Source organism: Hemiscyllium ocellatum, chromosome 25 (assembly GCF_020745735.1).
Source record: "Hemiscyllium ocellatum isolate sHemOce1 chromosome 25, sHemOce1.pat.X.cur, whole genome shotgun sequence".
NCBI lineage: Eukaryota > Metazoa > Chordata > Chondrichthyes > Orectolobiformes > Hemiscylliidae > Hemiscyllium > Hemiscyllium ocellatum.
In genome coordinates, this window is record NC_083425.1 from 37,038,414 (window position 1) to 37,060,646 (window position 22,233).

Genomic DNA, 22,233 nt, shown 5'->3' on the forward strand with positions numbered 1-22,233 from the left:
ATCTAAAATCTTCGAACGGATTCTATAGTTAAAAATTACAAAATATTTACTTTTTTAAAAATCTGTGCTAATGTGGAAAAAGGTATAACTGGACCATTTCAACAGTTGTAGTGTTGTTTTGCTGTGTATGTCAATTCCTTCTCCCAGAGATGCAGTCCTTGATGCTTGGACCAAATGGTTGTGCACTTGTACAAGCAAGCTGCAACATGTATTTTTCATCTTCGTGCAGTACCAAATCACCGTATCGGAAGGCTACATAAACGACACCTGTTCCTTGCAAAATTTGTAAGGAATTTTCACCTTGCGGTGGCACACCTGTTGGAAACCTCTGACCAAATGAACACCCCTTCAGAAAAGTTTCCTTTTCATATTTTAACATTCTTTGAAACTCAAGCTGTGTTAAACATGAATGAGCTCTCTGCAGAATTTAGTTTCTACAGGAGTCAGTCCAGCAATACTCCTGTCAGGCACATTTCTGACCATCTTGTTGATTTTCATGATGTCCAAACAATAGAGTTTTTGTTTCTTGAAAATGTGCAACTATCCTTCAGCTCTAGTCACTCCAATGACTTATTCCCATGGGCTTGCAGACAAATCAGAGTTCCAATCCTTTGAGCAGTGAATGTCTTGCCACCTACATTGTCTTAAAAGAACTGCCTAGTTTCCTTGGCAAAGCTAACTGCCCTGACTTGGTTAACCTGGTACATGTTTTTCAGTAGCACTCTTGTTCCTTGATCACATTTGCTTTTAGGCTGGGTGGAACTGGAAGGCAGTCATATGTTCACTTCATTTTGCATTAAAGATTTTTTTCTATCAAACCTTGCATTCTTAACCAGCAGAGCCTGTTTGGTTTGGAGTTGTCCTTGCCCCAAATATATGAACCAGGTTGCCTAAAAGATAGGAATGGTGTTTACAAGTGATCACAATACTGTTCATCTCTTGTGCATTTCATTGTAAAGCCCTTTGTTCATACTACACAACTAGTGTTCTAATTTAGTTAAGGAGCAGTTAGAGCGGATGCAATTTGAAATCCCAGTTAATTGCTAAAAGAATAAAGCCACAAAATTCCAGAGTTTTAAGCCATCAGATTTACTGTACAAAAATTAACAAAGCAAAAAGTGCAAAGCAGAGTATTAACTAACATCTGCAATTCCTGAGTTAAGCATGAATTAACAGGCAGCTTGTCGAATAAGCTGCATCCTGCCCATTAAATGGCAGAAACCACAAACCTTACAAACAGAATAAGCAGTCTACTTTGATTTCACTGATTGAGATGATAAAATCCTTTGGACTCAGGAGTGATTTTCAGCTGCTCTTGATGGTTTAGCCTCTTATCATTATTGACAGCAGCTCCAACTCCGATGGAGGCACACTTGATGCTGCTGTTTGCAAGAGTTATCAGGTAATTGGGCTGCAGGTCACACTGCCCCAGAGAACGTTCTCAACACCGCTACTAAATCATTGTTATAAAAGTTGCTTAAATATTTGCCAGGCTGCGTGAGAGTCCATATTTGGGGAGTTCTAGCTCCCTAGCTGTGCTGTTGCCAATGACTGCCACTAACCACCTCCATGGGCCAGCTTTTCTCCCTAATACAGCAAGTCATGTGGTTGGGTTTTCATACGTCGATCACAGGTGCAGTGCCATTGAGTGTCCTTTCACATCCTTCAATTAGGATTCCTTCCACTTTCAGTTTTGTGCCTGTTGCAATATGGGCTTTCCTCCAAAGCATACCAACTCAGCTTAACAATCGGTTAGATTCCTCCACGCCAGCAACAGTAATCTCCTGTCATAGACACAGAGGCGTCCACTTTTTTTTATTCTGAACTGGAGACATTATCTAGTATAGGCCTTATTGACAATAATAGACTAGAAATTTGCATATAGTTTAACGGCCACGATCTAAGCTTGGTTCAACTGAATGCATTTGTGAATCAAACTTTTGTTTGAATTAGTGAATATACCAAACAGTTCAGTCTAGTTTCTTGGCCTTGTTCAGGAAAAGTGTTTTTTTTTAAATTCTTGCGGAATACTTTTTGGAATGTGTAATGTACAGATTGAGTATTAAGCTGTGTCAAATGTAGCACTTCTCTTGTGTGGGCACTTGTTGAAATGCTGGCCTTTGCTGCAGGAATGAAAGCCAGTTTATTCATAATTGAAACCATGCATCCATGCAGAAAGCTGGGCGTGTTCTGACTTGAGGTAGAGGGCTCTTGGGATAGGGTTAGTGGAAGAGTACACGATTGATTGCCTCCAGTTCAAAGGGCACAAATGCTAATGTGTGCATGGATCATGTTGTGCCAGACTCCTTTATTTTATTTACTAACTTGCTATTTTAAGCATCTATCTCTTCTGACACTTTTTTATGTTCCTGAATGTAAATGGTATGAGCTTGCTCAGCTATGTGAGGGTTTGTGCTGAAAAAAAGTGATTTGGAGATAAGAAATGCCTGTGGTTTTTAATGGGAGTAATGTACTGCTTAAAGTATTATGCTGCTGCACAGCACTGATTCCGGATCTGGTCTGAATTTTTCTGAAGTGCTCTTGATTTGGATGAAATCATTGCAACCAAGTACAGGAAGTTGTAGACCACTCCATGAATTGACTGGTGCCTGGACAGTACAGTTGCAGAAGTGTTGACTAAGCATCAGGAAAATAGAACAGATTTTCCTGAGTATCCAATATTACTGGCATAAGAGACCAGTTGAGCATCTGTTTTTGTCTATTGACTAATGTATTTTACACTAGCCGTTTCTTGGGCTAATATTTATTCTTGGACATTAGTAGGAAATATACTTTGCAGCAAGTATAGTGCTTTTTTTTTAGATTAGTGTGAAAACAGGCCCTTCAGCCCAATAAGTCCACACTGACCCGCTACCCACACTAATGCTTGTGATTTAGTGCAATGCTAATGGTTAGTATGCTCTATCATTGGGGAGGTGGATCTGTTGGGATAATGACCACATTATTCTGCTGTTATTTTAAAGAAATTCATCATGTCTAGAATGTGAGTATATTGTTTGAGGGTATCAGAACAAAACTTGTCTAATTGCCAGGAATGCATTCAGTATAGATGATCTGAGGCTAGTTGTTACGTCCCCATAATCCTCCTGATTAAAATCAAATCAGTTGAGTGACTGGGTTTGAATTGGAGTTCTTTCTATTATGCTCACTTAAGGTTCTTAAAGTGAACCCCCAATATATAAATGTCATTTAGTAATGTCCTTTATAAATACCCATTTTTTTGCATTTTGTCTGCTTGGTTAATCTATTATGAGGTAGTTAATGTATCTGCCCTGCTAGTATTCCAGGTAAAGATGTATCTTTTGAAGGTTGGCTGTGAACAATGGCTTGTATGAGGCAATTTTTAAAAAACTTTCCTGGTCTTATTAACTTGCATTTTTGATATTAAGTTCCATTTAAAATAACTGAATAATTCTCAACTTACTCAGATCCAATTGTTTTAGTTTGTATCTAATTTGCTTTGGAAAACCCCTCCCAATTTGTTTGCAAAGATAAAACTTTGTTTTGGACCCAGATCACTTCTGTACACTAAATCCAGTGCCATTTGAAAGTGCACTACTTTTTTTTTGGTTAATTTTTGTTTTTCAGCCCATCCCAGAAATTTGTCTAGTCTATTCTATGCCTTCCTCCTTTTTTGGGACTCTAATCATCCACTATTTTTGTGTGAAAACAATTACCCTGAAGTTATGTATAGCAGCCAAAAATTCTGTAACATGGACAAATAGTGATTTCCCAACTCCACTTGGTACAGTTTCACAGTACACAATTACTGCACTGTAATGTGCTGTACAAATGCATTTTTTTATTCACTTGATATTTTCAATTTATTATGTAAATATCACCAGTAATTGTACTCCAGCACAATCTGCAGCATCATGGCTTGGCAAATCCCCTTTTTGAGCATTCCATTGAGCCAGACTTGATGGCAAAGTGCAGGAACAATGCCAAACATTCCTAAGAATGAGCTGCCAATCTGGTAAAGCTACCAAACAGGACTACTTGTATGCCAAACAGCGTAAGTGATAAATGGAGCTAAGTGATCCCACAACCAATGGGTCACATTTAAGCAGCCCTGCCACATCCAGTCATGAATGGTGGTGGATAATTAAACCTCACTGGAGGAGATTTCAAGAATGTTCCCAACCCAATAAATAGCAAAAGGAAAACCTGAAGAATTCTCACCAAAAAATGGTTCTGCCTCCGGTGGTTCCCAGGATCTGAAGTTTTCAGCCAGTTCAATTCACTCTGCACGATATTGAGAAATGGTTAGAAGCACCAGATACTAAAGCTATCAATCCTGGTGACATTTCATCAATAGTACTGAAGACTTGTGCTCTAGAGCTTGCTGCTCCCCCCAGACTAACTTTTTCTTGTTTTAGTTCAGATGCAACACTGGCATTAATGGGGCAACTTTCCAAATTGTCAGGTAATGTCCTGCACACATGGCAGGACAAATCAAATTGGGCCAGATACTGCCCATGTCTACTCATCAGTAAAGTGATGCAAAGTGTCATAGTGCTATTGAGTAGCATCTGATCAGTCATCTGATCATTGCCTAGATTGTGTACACTGCCAGGGTCACTCAGCTCCTGACCTCATTACAGTCTTGGTTCAGATGTGGACAAGAGCTAAATTCCACAAGTGAGATGAAAATAATACCCTTGACATCAAAACCCATTTGACCGTGTGCTATCAATGGGTAGCAGGAGCAAGCAACCACTAGTTGGAATCAAATCTGGCATTCAAGATGGTTGTTGGTCAGTTCTCTCAGCTTCAAGACATTACTGCAGGCGTTCCTCTGGGTAGTATCCTAGGCCCAACCAGCTTCAGCTGTTTAATCACTTACCTTCTTTGACCTTTTTTAAATCTGAAGTGAAGATGTCTGCCATTGATTGCATAATCACCATGCAGTCCAAACACCAAGATCCAGAAAGTATCCTGGTTTGGTCTAAGTGGCAACTTGCATTCACCCCACACAAATTCCAGACAATGACCATGAATATTCAATGGTGTTATCATCACTGAATTCCCCCACTAAGAACATCTGAGTAACGTTGACCAGCTGGACTTGCTACATCATTCTCTACAAGAGCAGGCCCGAGGCAAGGAATAACTCCCCTCTTGATTTCTTGAAGCATGTCCACCATCTACAACGCACAAGTGGGGTGTGATGTAATACTCCACATTTGCCTGCATGGGTGCTGCTCCAACAACCCTAAGCTTGACACCATCTCTGACAAAGTAGCCCAGTTGACTGGCACCACCTCTCCAAACATCCTTCATCACCACCACCACCAGTCAGTAGCAGCAGTCTGTGTATTATCTGCGAGTTGCCCTGTAAAAATTCTGCCCCTGAAAAAAGCATTTTCCGAACCAAAAGCACTTTGAGAAGGTAAAGGATAGTAGATACATGTGAGCACCACCATGTGCAAGTTCTCCTCAAAACCACTCGCTGTCCCTTCACTGTCACAATCCTGGAATTCTCTTCCTAAGGGCATTGTGGATCTACCTAATGGTTTTTGGACTGTTTCAAGGCAGTAGCTTGCTACCACCCTTTAATAGCAACTTGTGATGGGCAATAGTTGCTTGCCCAGCCAGTGATGCTCAGTGAATGGATTGAAAGAAATAGAACAAGATGAACTTTCTCAGTCTTCAGTGTTTGGGATGGAATGGGGTCATAATAAGTCTTTTCCAAAAAGTGAATGTTTCCTTGTTGTCACTTGCACCTTGTAAATTTTAAATTGGAAGATATTTTAGTTGACAGCTGTTATACAAGTGTTATCCTTCACCAGTTAAGAGGGAAACAACTGAGCCAATTCAAGTGCTTTCCCAGTTTTCTTCATATACACCGTTTTTGAACTATGTTCAAAAACCATGCACATGACAAAGTGCGAAAGCACTTGAATCCTACTGGATTTTGCAGCTTCCAATTTATGCTGTGTAACAACATTTTGTTTTACAATTTCTTATAGAATCTGCCATGTATGAGCATCTTTAGAACAGCTAAATCCACAATGGAATTTAACATTGTTTACATACTCTTGTTTAATTTGAATATTTCAGACCTGTGGTTTCCTTTATGAAAGAAAGTGTTGACAATTGACTCCAGAGTTACAGCCTTGATGCAGTATAATCTCCGTTCACCTCTGACTTTTATTTTGGTGATCCAAATGATTAACTGAATTTAAACTGATTTAGAAGTGAGTTAGCAACCACTTATAGCTTGTTGCATAACCATTTGAGCTCTAGTGCGAATTGATTCAATTTTTCTTGTGCGTAGTTTTCCTGGAGCTGCTTATGGGGAAGTTGTTTCTAAAATCTGTTTACAAAATAGGATTTTTGCCTCCTCGATTGAGTTTTTTTTGTATAAAGGGGCTGAGTCAGCTAATATTCTGTAAGATTCTGACTACTTGCTGACCTAAACCCTGATACAATTCCGGTCACTAGTCTGCTCTTCAGCATGTACTTAAAGCTTTATTCAGAAGTTCCGTTTGAAGCATAGAATGGGCAACTGGACAAAAAATTAAAACCTGGGTTTTTGTGAACATGTCATTTTTAAACTCAGTGGATAATTCTTGATGTATTAATGTTTCTTAAATCTACAGTAGAATAGAAATGTGCTGGTTGTGCATCTGACTTCTGAGAATATCATGGATGCTGGAAATACACAGCAGGTTAGGCAGCATCAGTGGAGATTGTTAATGTTTTCAACCAGAGACCTTTTTTAGGAATACTTTTAAGCATTCTTTCACACTCTTGCCACTGCTGCTACAGAATTACAGGATTTGTTTAGGAGACCATTCAACCAATTTTATCTTGTGCCCGTTCACCTACAGAGCATTACGAACTTAAGACTACTTGCCTACCTTTCCCACCTACCCCTATACACTGCTTCCAATCATCCAATGTCTCCTTGAATGCCTCAGCTGACTTGCATTCAGCCTCCCTTCCAGACAGTGCATTCCTGAGCTGAATCACTCCTCATGTGGAATTGTTTCTCCATCTTTTCTCGCTCACCTTCTATCAGGTCCCCTGTTAGAAGGGACAAAGGCTATGCAGAGCAGTCCCACTCCTCCAATCTGAATTCCTAACAAGTTTATTCCCACACTTCATATCTGCACATCAAGATCTAGAATATTAATCTGTTAAATGAGTCACAGTGCCAACTCTGGGAGAAACTCCAAGAACCAGGGGGAAAACAAGCATTGACACCTTTTTTGTTGTCCTGATGCTCAGCTAATTTTATACTTTGTTACTGCTTTTCATTCTGAGATATAACTTCTCAAATCTATCACTGTATTGAACACTTTCTTTGCAAGTCCTGTATACCACATGAATAGCATTACCCTAAATTGACCTTTTTCTGTTAGCTCTTCAAGAATTAAGTCAAACAAATTTCCCCTTTTTTTTTGTAAATCCACGTTGGCTCTTTCAAAGCAACCTATCTGATCTTCACAGACACTCATGTCCAAATAACTACTTCCAGAAGCTTCCCCAACACTGAAGTTAAACTGACCAGTCTAATTGCTGGGCTTATCTTCGCAATCTATTTGGAACCAGGATGTAATGTCTCCAGTCCTCTGGCACCTTTTTTTTGTGAAGCTGAGTGAAGACTGAAAAGTTTCGTCCACTGCCTGTACAATTTCTCCCTTCTTTCCCTTCAATGTTCTTTTGGATACATCACATCCAGTCCCAGTGCATTGTCAACCTTATGTTTTGATGGGCTATCAAAGACTTCGACAATTTGGACCCATTCTGGTGACACTTTTTTTCTTCTTCGTTTACCTGTTGACTTTCTTAACATTTTCGGAGCCCCCCCTCCCCTGATCTACTTTACTAGCAGTTAGGTCCACCAGTTCATTCTCTTTCTAGTTGGATTGGACACAAACTGCTATGGGAAATCTTCCTGAACATAATCTAGGAACATGTGCCTCTCTCCACTCTAAAAGCTATCACTGTCCTGGGCTATATGCAGGAAGTTAGTCTCCACTTGTCACTCTAATTTCTAGTTTTCACTGTTCCACTGGTACTTGCTCTGCAGGTGATACAGAGTAATGTAATTGCAACATTTTTTTTGTCCTTTGCTTGATTTTTGTCCTTAAATCCCTTTCAGAGACATTCCTTTTTCTCCACTGCTGAGATTCTTAAACCAACACTGCTGTGGTGTCCCCCTACTTTCCTATCTCTTCTGAACACGTTATTCCCTGTCCTGTCCTTCCAAGTTACTTCTCATCACTGCATCATCCTTTCAACATGTGCAGGCTGGCTCTATACAGCTGAGTGGTGTGCCTCTAGGTGCTATCGGTTTGTCTGATGACCCTTGAGTGTTTCCAGAATTTTTCATTGAAGCAAAACACAGTGGATGGATAAGATTAATTTGAAGGATCTCAAAGCCTTTCAAAAATAAGCAAGAACTTGATCATGTCCATAATTGACCCTGACCCATGCTAACCATTCTCCACCTTCCCTGAAACTTATGCAAATTGGTGAATGACCAAGGGGTGCATAGATTTGCTTTTCTCAGCTTCTGAGCAACTTTGGGGTGTGCAGTTGGTTTAAGGAAAACTAACAATGGGGAAAATGGTGTATGAGGGGGTGTGAAGAGCAGTTGCAGCACTTCTGGAAGTGCAGAGGTGGGTAAAGAGTGCATATGTATATACCAATTTAGTTTAAGGTGTGGGTACATTACAGATGTTTAGAACCGCTTTTATGGAGCTTTTCATTTTGTGGTTCACACTTTGAACTCCCTTAATAGGCCCTCCATTTCAAGTGCCTGAAATCAGTGTTTTTCTGCAATGGGAATATCTTTCTGTCAAAGCTGTTACTTCTCCCTCAACTCTCTGCAATTTAAATTGATACCTAAAACGATGATTCAACAAATTTGAAGTTGGAAATTGAGTCTTGATGATAAGGGTTTATCTGAAGTACTTTTCTTTAGAAATATTGCCAAACATCTAAAACTATCTAATTTAAAATTATTTGGAAATGAAACACTGACATTACTAAATAACACACTTCTAGCATGTTGTGTCCTAAGAAAATTTTGCATTTTTTGCATCTTAGCTGCTATCGTGCGTGATCAATGATTTTGGTAGAGTAACATCACTGGCTTTAACCAGAAAATATTAAAAGATGAGTGAAGTTTAAAATGGAACATTGTCATACGTAAACCTTCTGAATAGTGGGTGATCTGCTTTCAGTAATAACCACTTCAATGTAGGAAAGTGAACTTTGGCTGACTTGTGATATTGACAACTATAGATTATTTTATGGGAAATAATTGATGTTAGCTCCCATGGGCACTATCATGCTGAAATCACTTCAAACAGTACATCAAGCAAATTGGAAAGATTCCGTTGATCTAATGGAGTTTTATTTTGTGGAGCATAGGCCAGTTGGATCAAACGAACTGTTTCTAATCTCTAACTTTTGTGATTGACAAAGTCACTCATTATTTTGAGCCTTTCAGTTCTGCCATAGATTAGCTGCTCAATTACTTGTATTTTAAAATCTATTAAGTGAATATAGTGTTAATCATATGTTGAATGGCAATGACCACAATATCTAAGGTATCTTTTTTGAGCAAAATAATTATTGATTTTTGGGGGCTGTCATGTTTTCTGAATCCACTTGATCAGTTGTCATAGTTGATTTTTAGGCTAGTGGCTGCGGTATGGAGTTTTGAACTGAAATTTTCTAATACTTTTGTCTGAAACGTTTTTGACTTTGAAACATTTCAAAATGCTCACCTGTTAAATGGTGTGTAACTCAAACTGCCAATACCTGCTTTGCAAAATGTGAAGCAATTTGTTCTTGGAATTTAAGTTTTTTTTTGTCCTAGTGTTTTGTCCTTATTTTTTTTCAATTGCCATTTTCGCATATACATTTATGCAAGTGTCATGCAGATAAAATGTGGTTAATTAGTTTTGTTAACTCTACCAGCAGCTGAATTGTAGAAATGATTATTCTATTACTCATGTATATTGTATTTTATAAGACTAAAGGTGGCACACTTGCTTAGGAGTCTAGTTTTTCCTAAAAGTTGAAAGAGCAAACTTTTTATGAATAATGGGCATTGACAGTAAGAAAAGATTAAGTAAAACAATGCAACAAGCTGAATATTGACTTTTTTTTGTCTCTTCCAGACCGTGAAGATCAATCTATTCTTTGCACGTAAGTACCTATTTTATGTGGATATATGAATTTATTTACGAACTCACATCAGCTAATACTGAAACATCGGAATATTATGTAACTGGTGAAAGTAGTAGTGGTAAATATCATGAATTTCAGTTGTTGATATGGAGTTTATTTTTACTCCATCTTTGCAAATTGGCAGTGTTTAAAATTTTCCTAGTAGTTATTAATAACTACTATCACAAAGTTTGTAAATGTGCATAGGTGACCTAACCAGCAAAAGGTGCAAATTATTCCATCTTTATGAATTCAGTGATGTCCAAGCCCTGATTTGGCTCCAAATGAGGAATGCAAGCCAATTGGAACAGTGCTCCACAGTCTCTGCCATACAGGGAACTGACAGTAACCACCTTTAGGGAACCCATTGCTGTACAACCTAAGCATTTCATTTTATTTTTACTTTTTTGTAATTGAACTTGTTAATGTACAGCAGGTCAAGCAGCATCCAAGGAGCAGGAGAATCGACATTTTGGGCATGAGCCCTTCTTCAGGAATGAGACTTTCCTCATTCCTGAAGAAGGGTTCATGCCCGAAATGTCAATTCCCCTGCTCCTTGGATGCTGCTTGACCTGCTGTTCTTTTCCAGCATCTGCAGTCCTCACCTTTCTCCTGTTAATGTACCACTTGTATAGGAAAATAGTCTTTTGTTTTTCTGGTAGCATTGTTTGTTTTTTTTTCTGCCTGAACAAAGTTGAGACCTGATGTATTTAAAACCATTACCATCTCATTCCGTGACTAAAACTTTCCATGGCCTGATATAGACCAGTGAAAAATTTCTAAATCTTGTTGAGCTGTCTAGCTTAGAGTTCTTTGTCCCTTTTTGGAAATCCATTTTATGTAGATGGTCACTGATCATTCTAACAATGTGCATATGATCATACATGTGATTTCAAAGACTTAATCTAAGCTTGGAAATGAATGTTCTCTAATTCCTAATTATTTGTCAATTCTTTTTGAGCTTCAGATGTAAGTGTCCTGGAATTTCAAACATACAGACAGGATGCCAAGTAACTGAACTCAACTGTCCAGTCAAAATGCAAATTTTGTTTGGGGCTCTTGCACTACAGATCATTCTGACAATAAACATTTTTCTTTGGAGAAGCCAAGAGTACAGCTGGAATGGTTTCAGAATTTTCATTCCTTTAATCCTAAATTTTTCAGACCATTCATACTTTTTCATATTAATTTTGTGGCTCCTGTTCCATGTACATTTTTATTTTGAATAATACTTCGTTTACCAACAGAAGATGCACGAGGCTGCAGATGTCCCTCTCTTTTTGTCAGTTTACTAGCAATTAAGATCTTTCCATTATCCCTCAATAATTGGTTAGCAGTGGCATTGAGAGTCAATAACACACCCTTTTTACATTTTGAGGCTTCTGTGAATTTGGGTTGGTTCAGCATTTTAATAGCAAAGGTTACTGTTGACCAAGCCCAAGAACTAATTTATAAACTTGTCTACCTAAATGTTGCCTCTGTCATAGACAATTGTGAACATATACTGATTCATTTTAGTATTAGCAGCATTGTTTGAGCTAAGAACTCATTGCAGTATATTGCATGAACATTATTAAAATAATTGTTCAAGATTTATCCTACAGCCCCATTTTAAGCTCTTATTCATTTGATAAGCCCAGTATCCAAAAATTTATCTATTTTGGCCAGATTATCAAGGTATGCATGTTAGTTTTGTTTAAATTTGGAAACTGCAAAGTTACCAAAATAGCTTGACTGTTCTTGCCAAAGAATGCAATTGGTAAATGATCTTGATTTTGATTTAGGAGAAGGTTATTTGAATATTATTACCTTACAAGGGCATATGGCTGAAATTTGGTCTTCGCTGAATTGAAATCCCTAATTGTGGCTTTGAATGCCGATCGTAATGGATAGTGCATATTTTCATTAGACATGATTTTGGTCAGATCTCCGGTTCCTCCTGTGTAGAAATCTACAAGAAATCACTTCCAAAGCTCTGAAGTGACCTTTTTTGAAAAGAATGTGACCTGGTGTTGAGTCATGTTGAGGAACACCACAGAAAAGCCAACCTGAGAATGAGTTTCCTGCTGTGGTGACTCCATAGTCATGAAATCAGTGTGACCAAGCCTGTTAATAGCACTCTGTCACCATAATAATGCCAGCAGCCATAGCTATCTATTTAATTTGTTGTCATGACTACTTCATCTTTGATCTTGCAGGGTAGTTCATGTTGCACTGAAACTAGCATTCAAGGGAAGTTTGTTGCGTTGGTCTTTAGTTGTGCTTAAACTTTTTTGAAAGCCAAGACTATTGTCTTTTGAGTAACTTGTAGCAGAACTAAACTGATTGTAAACGCTTGCCAAAAAGCTAAACAAATTGGAAAATCTTCCTTTTTTTCAACTTGCAAAGCTGGGGAGGTCATAAAGCTTGGCTTGAATCTAGGATCTTCAGTGGCTTTCCCTTTTTGGCAGTTGTTAGCTTGTGGAAATACTACAACCATCTTGTACAAATCTTTTACCCCCAGAGAGGTTGAGAACTTGCCAGTGGTTCTGGAATTTATTACTAGTTCACACATAGAGAAATGCAAAGTTCTTCATGATCTCATGACCATAGGAACATGGGACTTGACAGTGGGACTAGGCCAAATGGCCTTAACTTCATGTTTAAATAAGCTTGTAGCAGATTTGGTTGGTGTCAATCCAATTTGTCTCTCTGACATACAAAATTAAGGTAGGGGGATATGCTATTTGGTTCTTTTTGAGCATACTGTCATTCAAGAAATCATGGTTAACAATCCTCCCTCAATAAGTGTTCCTGCTTTCTCCCTCTATCTTCTTAAGCCCCATGAAATATGTCTAACTCCTTGAAAGCATTCAGTGTTTGGACTCAACCACTTTGTGGCAGTGGATTTCACAGGCTCACCACTGCCTGTAGGCCCTGTTTACAGGGGACACAATGTGTGTACTTAGCTGATCAGCCATTTTTGTTTCCTGTTAATAGGTCCCTTACAGACACAATTATTGGTCTTCACTTACCTTTTTTTCCCTCTTTTATGAAGCTGTTACAAATTGAGTATTTCCTGCCAACTTGCTCCATCTTCTCTTTCCCCCTATTAATCAATCTTTGTCCTCTTCATTGAAATCTAAACTGCTCCAATTCTCTGTTTGGCTGTTCATTGTTTGGGCCAATTTATTGCCTTTTTCTTGGGAACTAATTCTATCCCAAATAACCCTTTTTTAGCTATAGTGAGACCACTGTCCCTTTTTGTGCCAGACAGGAATGAAGAATTGTTGCAGTTCCTCTATGTAGTCTTTAAATGTTTCCCATTGCCTATCCATCATTATCCCTTAAGTTTGTCATTTGTTTGGAACATTATTACTCTTCTAGTTTCTTTTGAGACCAGAGTCCTGAATCTGAATAATCAACCTACATCACACTCCATCTTGATGCAGGGTTCTCCATACTGTGATGCTTCCCTAAGCAGCCTCTCTCAGCTAGATTGCTGATTTATTCCTTTTTAATTGCCTAATACCCAGTCTGGGTTGGCCTGTTCTCCAAGGAATTCCTCACCTCTCAATCTAGAGCCATCTTCTACACACTCTGGAACCCATCCACTGGGGGGTGCGAGTGGGTAGAAATAAAAATGACATGTCTTGTTCTCTGTCTCAACTTTTTTTTTACGGTGAAGTGGTTGCCTTTTTAGTTCTGCTTTGTTAGGTCAGGTAATCACAATTCATGTAACTTTACATATTCATATCATGATAACAGTAAGTTCCAGTGGTCTTTGGTCTCTAGTAATGCTCCATCAATGTTTGGGTTTAAACTAAGCTAGCTTGACAAAAGTATGATAGCTTGTAGCCTTGCACATCAGTGACAGGATATGGAAGAAAGCACTTTGCCTCCCCCCACCATAGTTATTAGTTCAGAAAAATTTAAGGACATCTGTTCTTTGTGTCAATGGATCAGTGTAAATAAGGTGATGTTTGCTCACCTGAGGAATGGGTGACTGGGTATTTCCTTTTGACTTTGAGGGATGACAAGCTGTGTATATCTGAACAGTTGGATATTGGATAACTGTGAATTTCTGGTTTATATTGAAGACTCTTAACAAAACTCACTCAATAGGAAAATAACTTGTAATTTAATATGCATATAATAGAACAACCTTGATACACTTCCATGTATACCAGAGCAGATTTGAATTTATGGAGCTTAACTCCCTAACCTTGACTGTTCTGGAATGGGAATGTCTCATTACCCATACAGGCTAGGAAAAAACAACAGACCGAAACTGAGATAGTAAGGAGGTTGGAAGACGTTCATACATGAGAGAAAACGTTCTTCTGTAAATTACCTTCACTGACCTAAGGATTCAAGAGACGCAGGGAGAGACCGGATGGGAGCTGGGGGAAAGGTTAATTCTGTGGTCTGATTGGAGTGTACCCTTATCATGGATTGAATGTTTGCAGGGTGTTCCCTGGAGCTCAGGGTCTGGGAATGTTATGAATTTAATTTGCATTTTGGGAATCTGAGATTTTAAAAGAGAATGCCACTTTGTAGGACAATATTTGTCATGTTAGCTAAGTGTGGTTACCTCATGACCCTTTCCACATAATTTTGACTAGTTAGGATGTACTGTTAAAAGGAAGTTTATCTCTCCAAAGGCAATTGGCCATTTGGCCTGGCTTGATCAGGGTGTCTCACTTTGTGCGTGTAGTTTAATTAAGTGTATTTGGACCTGTCAGAATTTCTTTTCCTCGGCAAACTTTTGCTGTTTTACTGATCCTTTTCTGATTATGGGCATATAGTGTTTTTGTAAATTTAATACCAATTTCTCTATAAAGACAGCTTGTTTGCAGCAATAAGGGGAGCGCTTTTAAGGGTAAGAAGTGGTGCTGCTACCCTGCTAATGGTTTAGAACCTAAGATCCAGCCTGGTGTGTAGGTATCTATTATAATGTAACGTTGATGCCATTAGTTTAAATTATTACCTTTTTATTTGCTAAGTTTTATATTCCAGACTACCCCAGAATGATCTCCCAGACAAGCCAAGGGAGACTTGCAGGTTGAATCCATCAGGGATTCCCTGAGCCATCTCAAATTGGTACTTTTAACAGTGATGGTAAAGTACACCAAAGAATTTGTGTCCATGTCAGTGTCCTTGTATGGGGTAGATGCTCCTGAAAGCTTTAGAACCAGGTGACTGAAAAATCCTGACTTGTAGATTGATTCTCCGCTTCAATGTCCTTTCTCTCTCTTCTCTCTTTTCCCCCCCCCCCCCCCCCCCCCCCCCCAACCCTCAGTGTTGTAAACTAATTGACAGAATGAAACGTTGAGATGGATGCTGTCAGATCAGTGACCGTTTGAATCCTTTTGGAGTTAGTACTAGGTATGGAATGAGCAAACATTGCAATATGTACACTGAATCAAAATTAACTTTATTTCTCCACCTGTTCCTTTTTTCAATACAGAGGAGAATCTGGTGCTGGCAAAACAGAAAACACTAAGAAAGTTATACAATATCTGGCCCATGTCGCTTCTTCCCACAAAGGGCGAAAGGACCATAATATTCCAGTGAGTTAAATTTTCAAAAAAACCCTAGTGGCATTAATCCCACTATTGTATGATGCAGGTATATTTGTTTTAATTTCTTGATGCAATATAATTTTAATGCTGATGTGGCTTGTGCATAATATAACTAATTGACTACTGTGTGATGCTGCCATATGCAATGCATTTGCTCTTTACAGCATGGCATCGATACGTTATGTTTGGAGCTTAAAAATATCCTTGAAATGTAACTTATTCCACCACAGTTAAGGCTATTTTGTGAAATAACCTGCATTCTAGTGCACTATGCTCAGATGTGAGTATGTTTTGTCTCATGGAATCTAAAAATTTTGGTTTTCCTGATGATCATCGTGCTCCTCGTATGGTGACAACACTTTCTGAAAACCCAAGAAAGATATCTCAATGTAAATAATGCACCAAACGTCAGTTTGCACAGTTGTAGAATAAATCCTATGACAACTCTGTTCCACAGTTATGGAGTGGGCAAGCCATTAAAGTTCTGAAAACTGAAAGAATTCTTGTTTTTGGTGCTCCCTGACCTTTGCATTCCATTTTTGTTTAAAAAAACAAAAATACCAAGAGGCTATGGTAACCTCCTTTCTACATTTTAGTCACTGCATGTGTCCCAAAAGGCACACTATGGGTTATTGTAGCAAATATTTGAAATTATTGTTGCAACCAAACAGTCATAAAGTTGCCCTGGGGAATTTTGATGATTTAAAAGCTGTAGTCAGGCTTCTGCAATCCTATAAAATATTACATGGCATGTCTAAACTTTTTGAAGCAGTTCTCATTCCAGTCTAAATTCCTGAGACCACTTTTATAACACATTGTTTCCATTCTTCTTCTCATCATTTTCCCAGCTCCCCATGTTGCAACAAACTGTTACCCTGTTTCTCTTGCTTAAATGTTTGCTATTTTATAATGAAGTCATTCCTTCAATCTCCTCTCCTTTGGCATTTTAAAATAAAACCCAATTCCTATAAACACTAAAAGTACCCCTACCCAGTTAAAATAACTCATTCTCCTAAATTCATATGTAATTAATTGAAGTCGCACATATAGGGTAAGCTTTTGACTACAGTGTACACAACTGTTGGGATAAAACTATTTCACCTTAGTGCTAAGTTAATCTCTTGCTGAACATTGTCTCCATGAGCTATCTTTCTTGACCATAATTATTTCAGAATGTTTTATTGGAATATGCACAAAAATGTTGCATTGTGACTAATCTGTTAAATCTCCATGCTTTGATTGCCCTCAATATTTTGAGGCATTTGAGATGTGATGAACCATCTTAAGTGCCGAGTCTTTTTTTTTGAAGATGAAGTTACTTAGGATTTGACCTTCAGTGCAAATTAGACAATAGTGTGGCGGAGCCTGCTATATCCATTCCAGATAGCAATAGAGTGGAAATATTAAATGTAGCCATTGCAGTACCATTTTTAAATGACGTTACAAAAATCTATACATAATTGTGCATCTCGGTAGATAATTTCTTTGATTCACCAAAAGTTTTGTTTAATTCCATGAACAAAAACTAATACTTCTGCTTCAATGCAATGCTTGCTCTGCAGAGCTTGGGGGAATGTGCCCAGCTGTTGAAGTTTATGCATATTTGAGGTTAATGTGTATCTCCTAACAGTACTATTTATCTGTTTGCGACCACGCAGCCCATTTCGCCTAAACCAGTGAAACATCAGGCAAGTGTTAAATGCTGTTCAGTTTAACTCTTTGCAACATGTAATCAAACTCTTCCAGTTTAATGGTTACTTCCATTATTTTAAAAACTTCCTTTTCACTTTTCCTTTTTTGTAATTGCTTTAAAAGCTCCGAAAGGAGTCTTTGTGCAAACCTTTTTTTCTTTTAAAAAGCACACTTTCTGATCGTTTTCTAAAATCTGAATTCTGAAATAAAATTATCATTTTCATGGCTTTTCAGATTTTTGTAAATAAACCCTTATTTTCCATGTACTATTGCTAAAAATGATACTTTGAATATTATTCATATGCAAACATTATGGGACTGAAGACTATTGAATACTTATGTAATTTCTATCTAAGCTGGTACTTTTATGGTTTGAAAAGAGAAGACAAAACTTTGGCAGTTGTCTTTTAATGATCCTGCTATTTCTTTCTTTTGAAGTATAGATTTTTGAATGGACACTTCTGTAAGAATTGGCCCATGGTGCAATGACCTCTCTATAATTTTAGAGGCTATATCTTGAATTAACTCTCTTGATGGGACTCTTTGCCATATATCTTTGAAGGCAAATAGTTTTTTTTTGAAAGATTGCCCTGTGGAAGGAAAGTTCTTATTGACAAGCCTGTATATGTGAAGTTACTTGTGAATACATTGTCTTTTTGCTAATGCTGAGCTTAGTCTTTGATAACTTGTCCCTCTAGAAATAGTATTTTCAATGCCAAGGGGCAAGGGATGGGTGGCAGCCTTGCATTTAATTGGAAAGGATAACTAATTGCCAATCTCTTTAGTTGGGGGGGGGGGGGGGGGGAATTTTAATGTGGCATTCCTGTTTCCATAATAGAAAGTTACAAGATGCAGTAGTGTACTTATCTGTTTTAACAAGGAATTATTCATAGTGCTGTCCCACATCAATAAAAACCTGAAGTCACAATTCATACCAAGATGGATCTGGTTCAGACTGTTGACTTTGGTTTGCTGTATAAGTTTTTGCCTTTTGCTGAATCTCAATTTTAGTTACATCTTAAACCTACTGTTCTAATGTTTGTGCAATACACTTATTATCCTTTTACAACATCTCACCCTCCAAACTTGAACTCATCTAAGACACACTCCCCCTATATTCCAACTGGCATAGTCCTGTTTACCATTCACCCCTGCACTAGCTGATTCGCATTGGCGCTTAGTTAATCAAATTCTCTTTCAAATCCCTTCTCACCTGCCCCATCCACATAACCACCTCCATTCTTGCAGCCCCAGCCTCTGGTTTCAATCCTCATCTCCATAAGTTCTCATTTCCTCACTATTGGTCCCGTGTTATGAGCACTATGGGGCTCTGGAATTCCTTGCATATGACTCTTGCTTTTTAAAACCTGTTTCTATAACCTACCTCTCATTGAGCCTTTTGTCTCCTGGGGATCAGTTTTGAATTTTTTGTTTGCAGTCCTGTCATGCACTCAAATGTTAATGATTTACAATCGCTGTTCTTGGAAGTGTGTGTCTGTCTCCAAAGTTTATAGTCCAATAACAAACTACTTAGTTTCCTGTTATGAAAGAATATGTTTGGAAGTGGGGAGAGGGTGAAGAAGTGGGATGATTTTGTTAAGAGAATTTACTTTTTTGTCCAAACCAACACTGTTGAGATTCAGGAACTTTGAGTAGTATCAATCCGAAATAATGTATTAAGAAAATAACATTGCTTGACATATAATCTGTAATGCTTTTGTTTTTGAATTTGTTTTAACTCATCAGTAGCTATTAGTGAATAATATTAGCTTACTCCTTCCTGTTAGGTGGTCACTATTTTAGATTTGTTTTTATAGGAATACGTTTTTTACTGAAACTTTGAACAGGATTTTGAAATTATATCTTATAATTTTATTAAATCTTGTGCATATAGCATCTTTTTATCTTTAGCATGTTTTGTTTCTGATCCAGATTGGAAGTCATATTAAACATGTTGTCATGTCTCTAACACTTTTAATTTTGGTATGCTATCTGTTTCTGCCCATTGACAGAGTGGAACATCACTGTTATATGTGAGTAGCATGTAGTTTTAAGTCTCTAACAATTTCATGGCATATCTCACATTGGGCACAAGAAACAGGATGCTATTGTTCCTGTATGCAACAGACAGGATTTTTACTCCCACTCAGTTGAAGTTGCAACAAACAATAGTGTTAATTCTTGATTATGCCTTTCCTGTTCTGCTTAGCATGATCTTTCACTGCTTATCTGCTAAAACCAACGCAAAACTTTGTTACAGAATGACTGGTCTGTACCCTAGAAGGCATTTTGGCATACTTGCATCAAGTGAAAAATATTTTATACTCATCCCTTAAATAAGGCAGGGTAAATTTAAGTTTAATGTCAAGGTATCAGAAGATGTAGATGTGAATACCTTCTAAAGCTGTCCTTCTCGACATGAAGCATAGCACTTGAAATTTTGAAGTTTCAAAATGGTGACACTTCCTAAAATCCCATCTTCAGGTTACTTGGTATCAATATCAGTTGCCTTTTTTTTGAACCTGCACAAGTTTGATCTACTTTATTCTAGTAACTGCTTTTTTTTTGTTTTAAATGTGCATAGTTAATGAGCTTTTTTTTTTGCTATAACTTTATCGGATGAGGAAATTCTTAATCTAAAATGTTTAAGAATCAGAATCTTGCTCTTTAAATATAAATTGTTCTCTTCCATGTTTTTCAATAGCTGTTTGGAGGGATGGGGGAGGGATATGAAGAAACGTTATTGCAACAGTGATTGCTGCATGTTAGGAAATTGCTGATTATCCTCTGACTCTTATGCAACTCGCACACTCTTTAATCTTCCACTTGTCACAGTTGCTTCCTTCTGGAGAATGAGTGCTGGACTATTTTATCTGCCATCTAAAAATGCAAATCTGGATGTCCTAAATGTTATAAGCTGAGATTATACAGTGAAGGATAGTTTTATTTTTCTGTTTATTTAAATATTTATCTTGATTCTTTTGAAAAGCTAATTTACGTTTTGGATCTATAATTAATCATGGTTGTTACCAATTTGTGCAACTCTAAATCCAATCTTGTTACACAAATAGTAAAATAAAAGGAAAAGTTACTGTTCTATTGAATCTGCTTGTTTGATTGGAGACTAACTTGTATTGCATTTTCTTCTATCCCAGATGTTTGTGGCTTAGTAAATAGCTTTTTTTTTCTCTGCATGATGTTGAGAATAAGGAATATGCACAACTTATGCTTGGATGTTAGCCACTTTGCTTTGATTATATTGGCTCTGGTGCCATAATAATAACTGTCCTAGGCATTGATGTCCAATGAATAGAACACGGCCCAAATATCTGCACAAAGACTGAGCTTTGTTTCTCATCACCCATGTTTGACATGTAAATTCATAGTTTGAATTTATTATTCTAAGATTTGTACATTAAGGTTTTAATCTAATTTCAAGGTTTTTCTAAACTTTTTTTTTTGATTTCAATGCTGGATGATACCAATCAAACAGAACATTGTGAGCTAAATCACCAAGTGGAATTTGCATGCAATGGTATGCTTCAAATAATTCTAGACACAGGAAATCGCTAGTGGTCAAATAGCTGAAAGTTTAAAATTTTTATGTTCATCAACTCTGGGCTCAGCTTCAAATCCAGGCCAAGGTCAGACTGGTTTCTCCCTGTTTTTTTTCTCATGCATTTGCAGCTCCCAAATGTCATGAGTGATGAAAGAAAATCCTCAGTCAGGCTGATGGCAACTTAACTGGGGGAGCAAAATGCATGACAACCGATGAAGTACATTGTGTCAGTCATAAACATAGACAAACATGGACAGCGTATCTGAAGTTACTAAAGATATATGACATCTTTTGGTCAATGCCCGAATACTCGAGGTCTAAAACAATCCTGATTTCAAGGGGCAGAAGCTGTAAGTTTAAGAAAAAACAGGCCACAACCATATTGGCCAGCTTAGTATCATGTGACTGGGAGAAAATGAGGACTACAGATGCTGGAGATCAGTGTGTTGCTGGTCAGGCAGCATCTGAGGAACAGGAGTCACCATTTGGAGCATAAGCTCTTCATCAGCTCCAACTCTGTTCCTGATGAAGAGCTTGTGCTCAATGTTGACTCCCCTGTTCTTCAGCTGCTGTCTGACTGGCTGCGCTTTTCCAGCACCACACTTTGACATGTGACTGTTTACTTGCAACCATCTCGTTGCTATTTGTCCTTCAAGTCTTAGACTAATTGTGCTAAATTGTGGGTGGCATGGTGGCTCAGTGGTTAGCACTGCTCCCTCAGTGCCAGAGACCTGGGCTTGATTCCAGCCTCTGGCGACTGTCTGTCTGTCTGGAGTTTGCACATTCTCCCCATGTCCGTGTGGGTTTCCTCTGGATGCTGCAGTTTCCTCCCAAATCCAAAAATATGCAGGTCAGGTGAATTGGCCATGTTAAATTGCTTATAGTGTTAGGTACACTAGTCAGGGGTAAATGTAGGGGAATAGGTCTGGGTGGGTTACTCTTCGGAGGGTCAGTGTGTTCTTCTTGGGCTGCAGGGCCTCTTTCCATACTGTAGGAAATCTAATCTAATCAGCAAACTCTGCATTTCCAGCATGGAAGCATCCTGGTTTATACAAAATGCCATGTGCATTTAATCTCCAAACCATTGAGTTTTGAATTTCATTTCAGAAAATATAATTCAGGCATTGCAAGTGTGTGCCTCTAAGCATGCCTATTGTGTTTCTGTGCATGATTTTTGTTCTAGTTCCTTTTCAACTGATACAT

At 38.1% G+C, this 22,233-nt stretch overlaps 1 protein-coding gene across 2 annotated transcripts in view; it reads left to right on the top strand.

Moving 5' to 3' along the window:
- LOC132827645 (myosin-10) overlaps positions 1-22,233 on the top strand; it is a 149,898-nt gene that overhangs the window by 56,530 nt on the left and 71,135 nt on the right. The window contains exons 4-7 of one of the 2 annotated variants that reach the window (XM_060844231.1): positions 10,167-10,194; positions 15,665-15,767; positions 17,438-17,467; positions 19,484-19,504. In XM_060844231.1, the coding sequence (XP_060700214.1) occupies positions 10,167-10,194; positions 15,665-15,767; positions 17,438-17,467; positions 19,484-19,504 (182 nt within the window). The remainder of the gene's footprint in view (positions 1-10,166; positions 10,195-15,664; positions 15,768-17,437; positions 17,468-19,483; positions 19,505-22,233) is intronic. The other variant, XM_060844232.1, reaches the window with a different exon arrangement.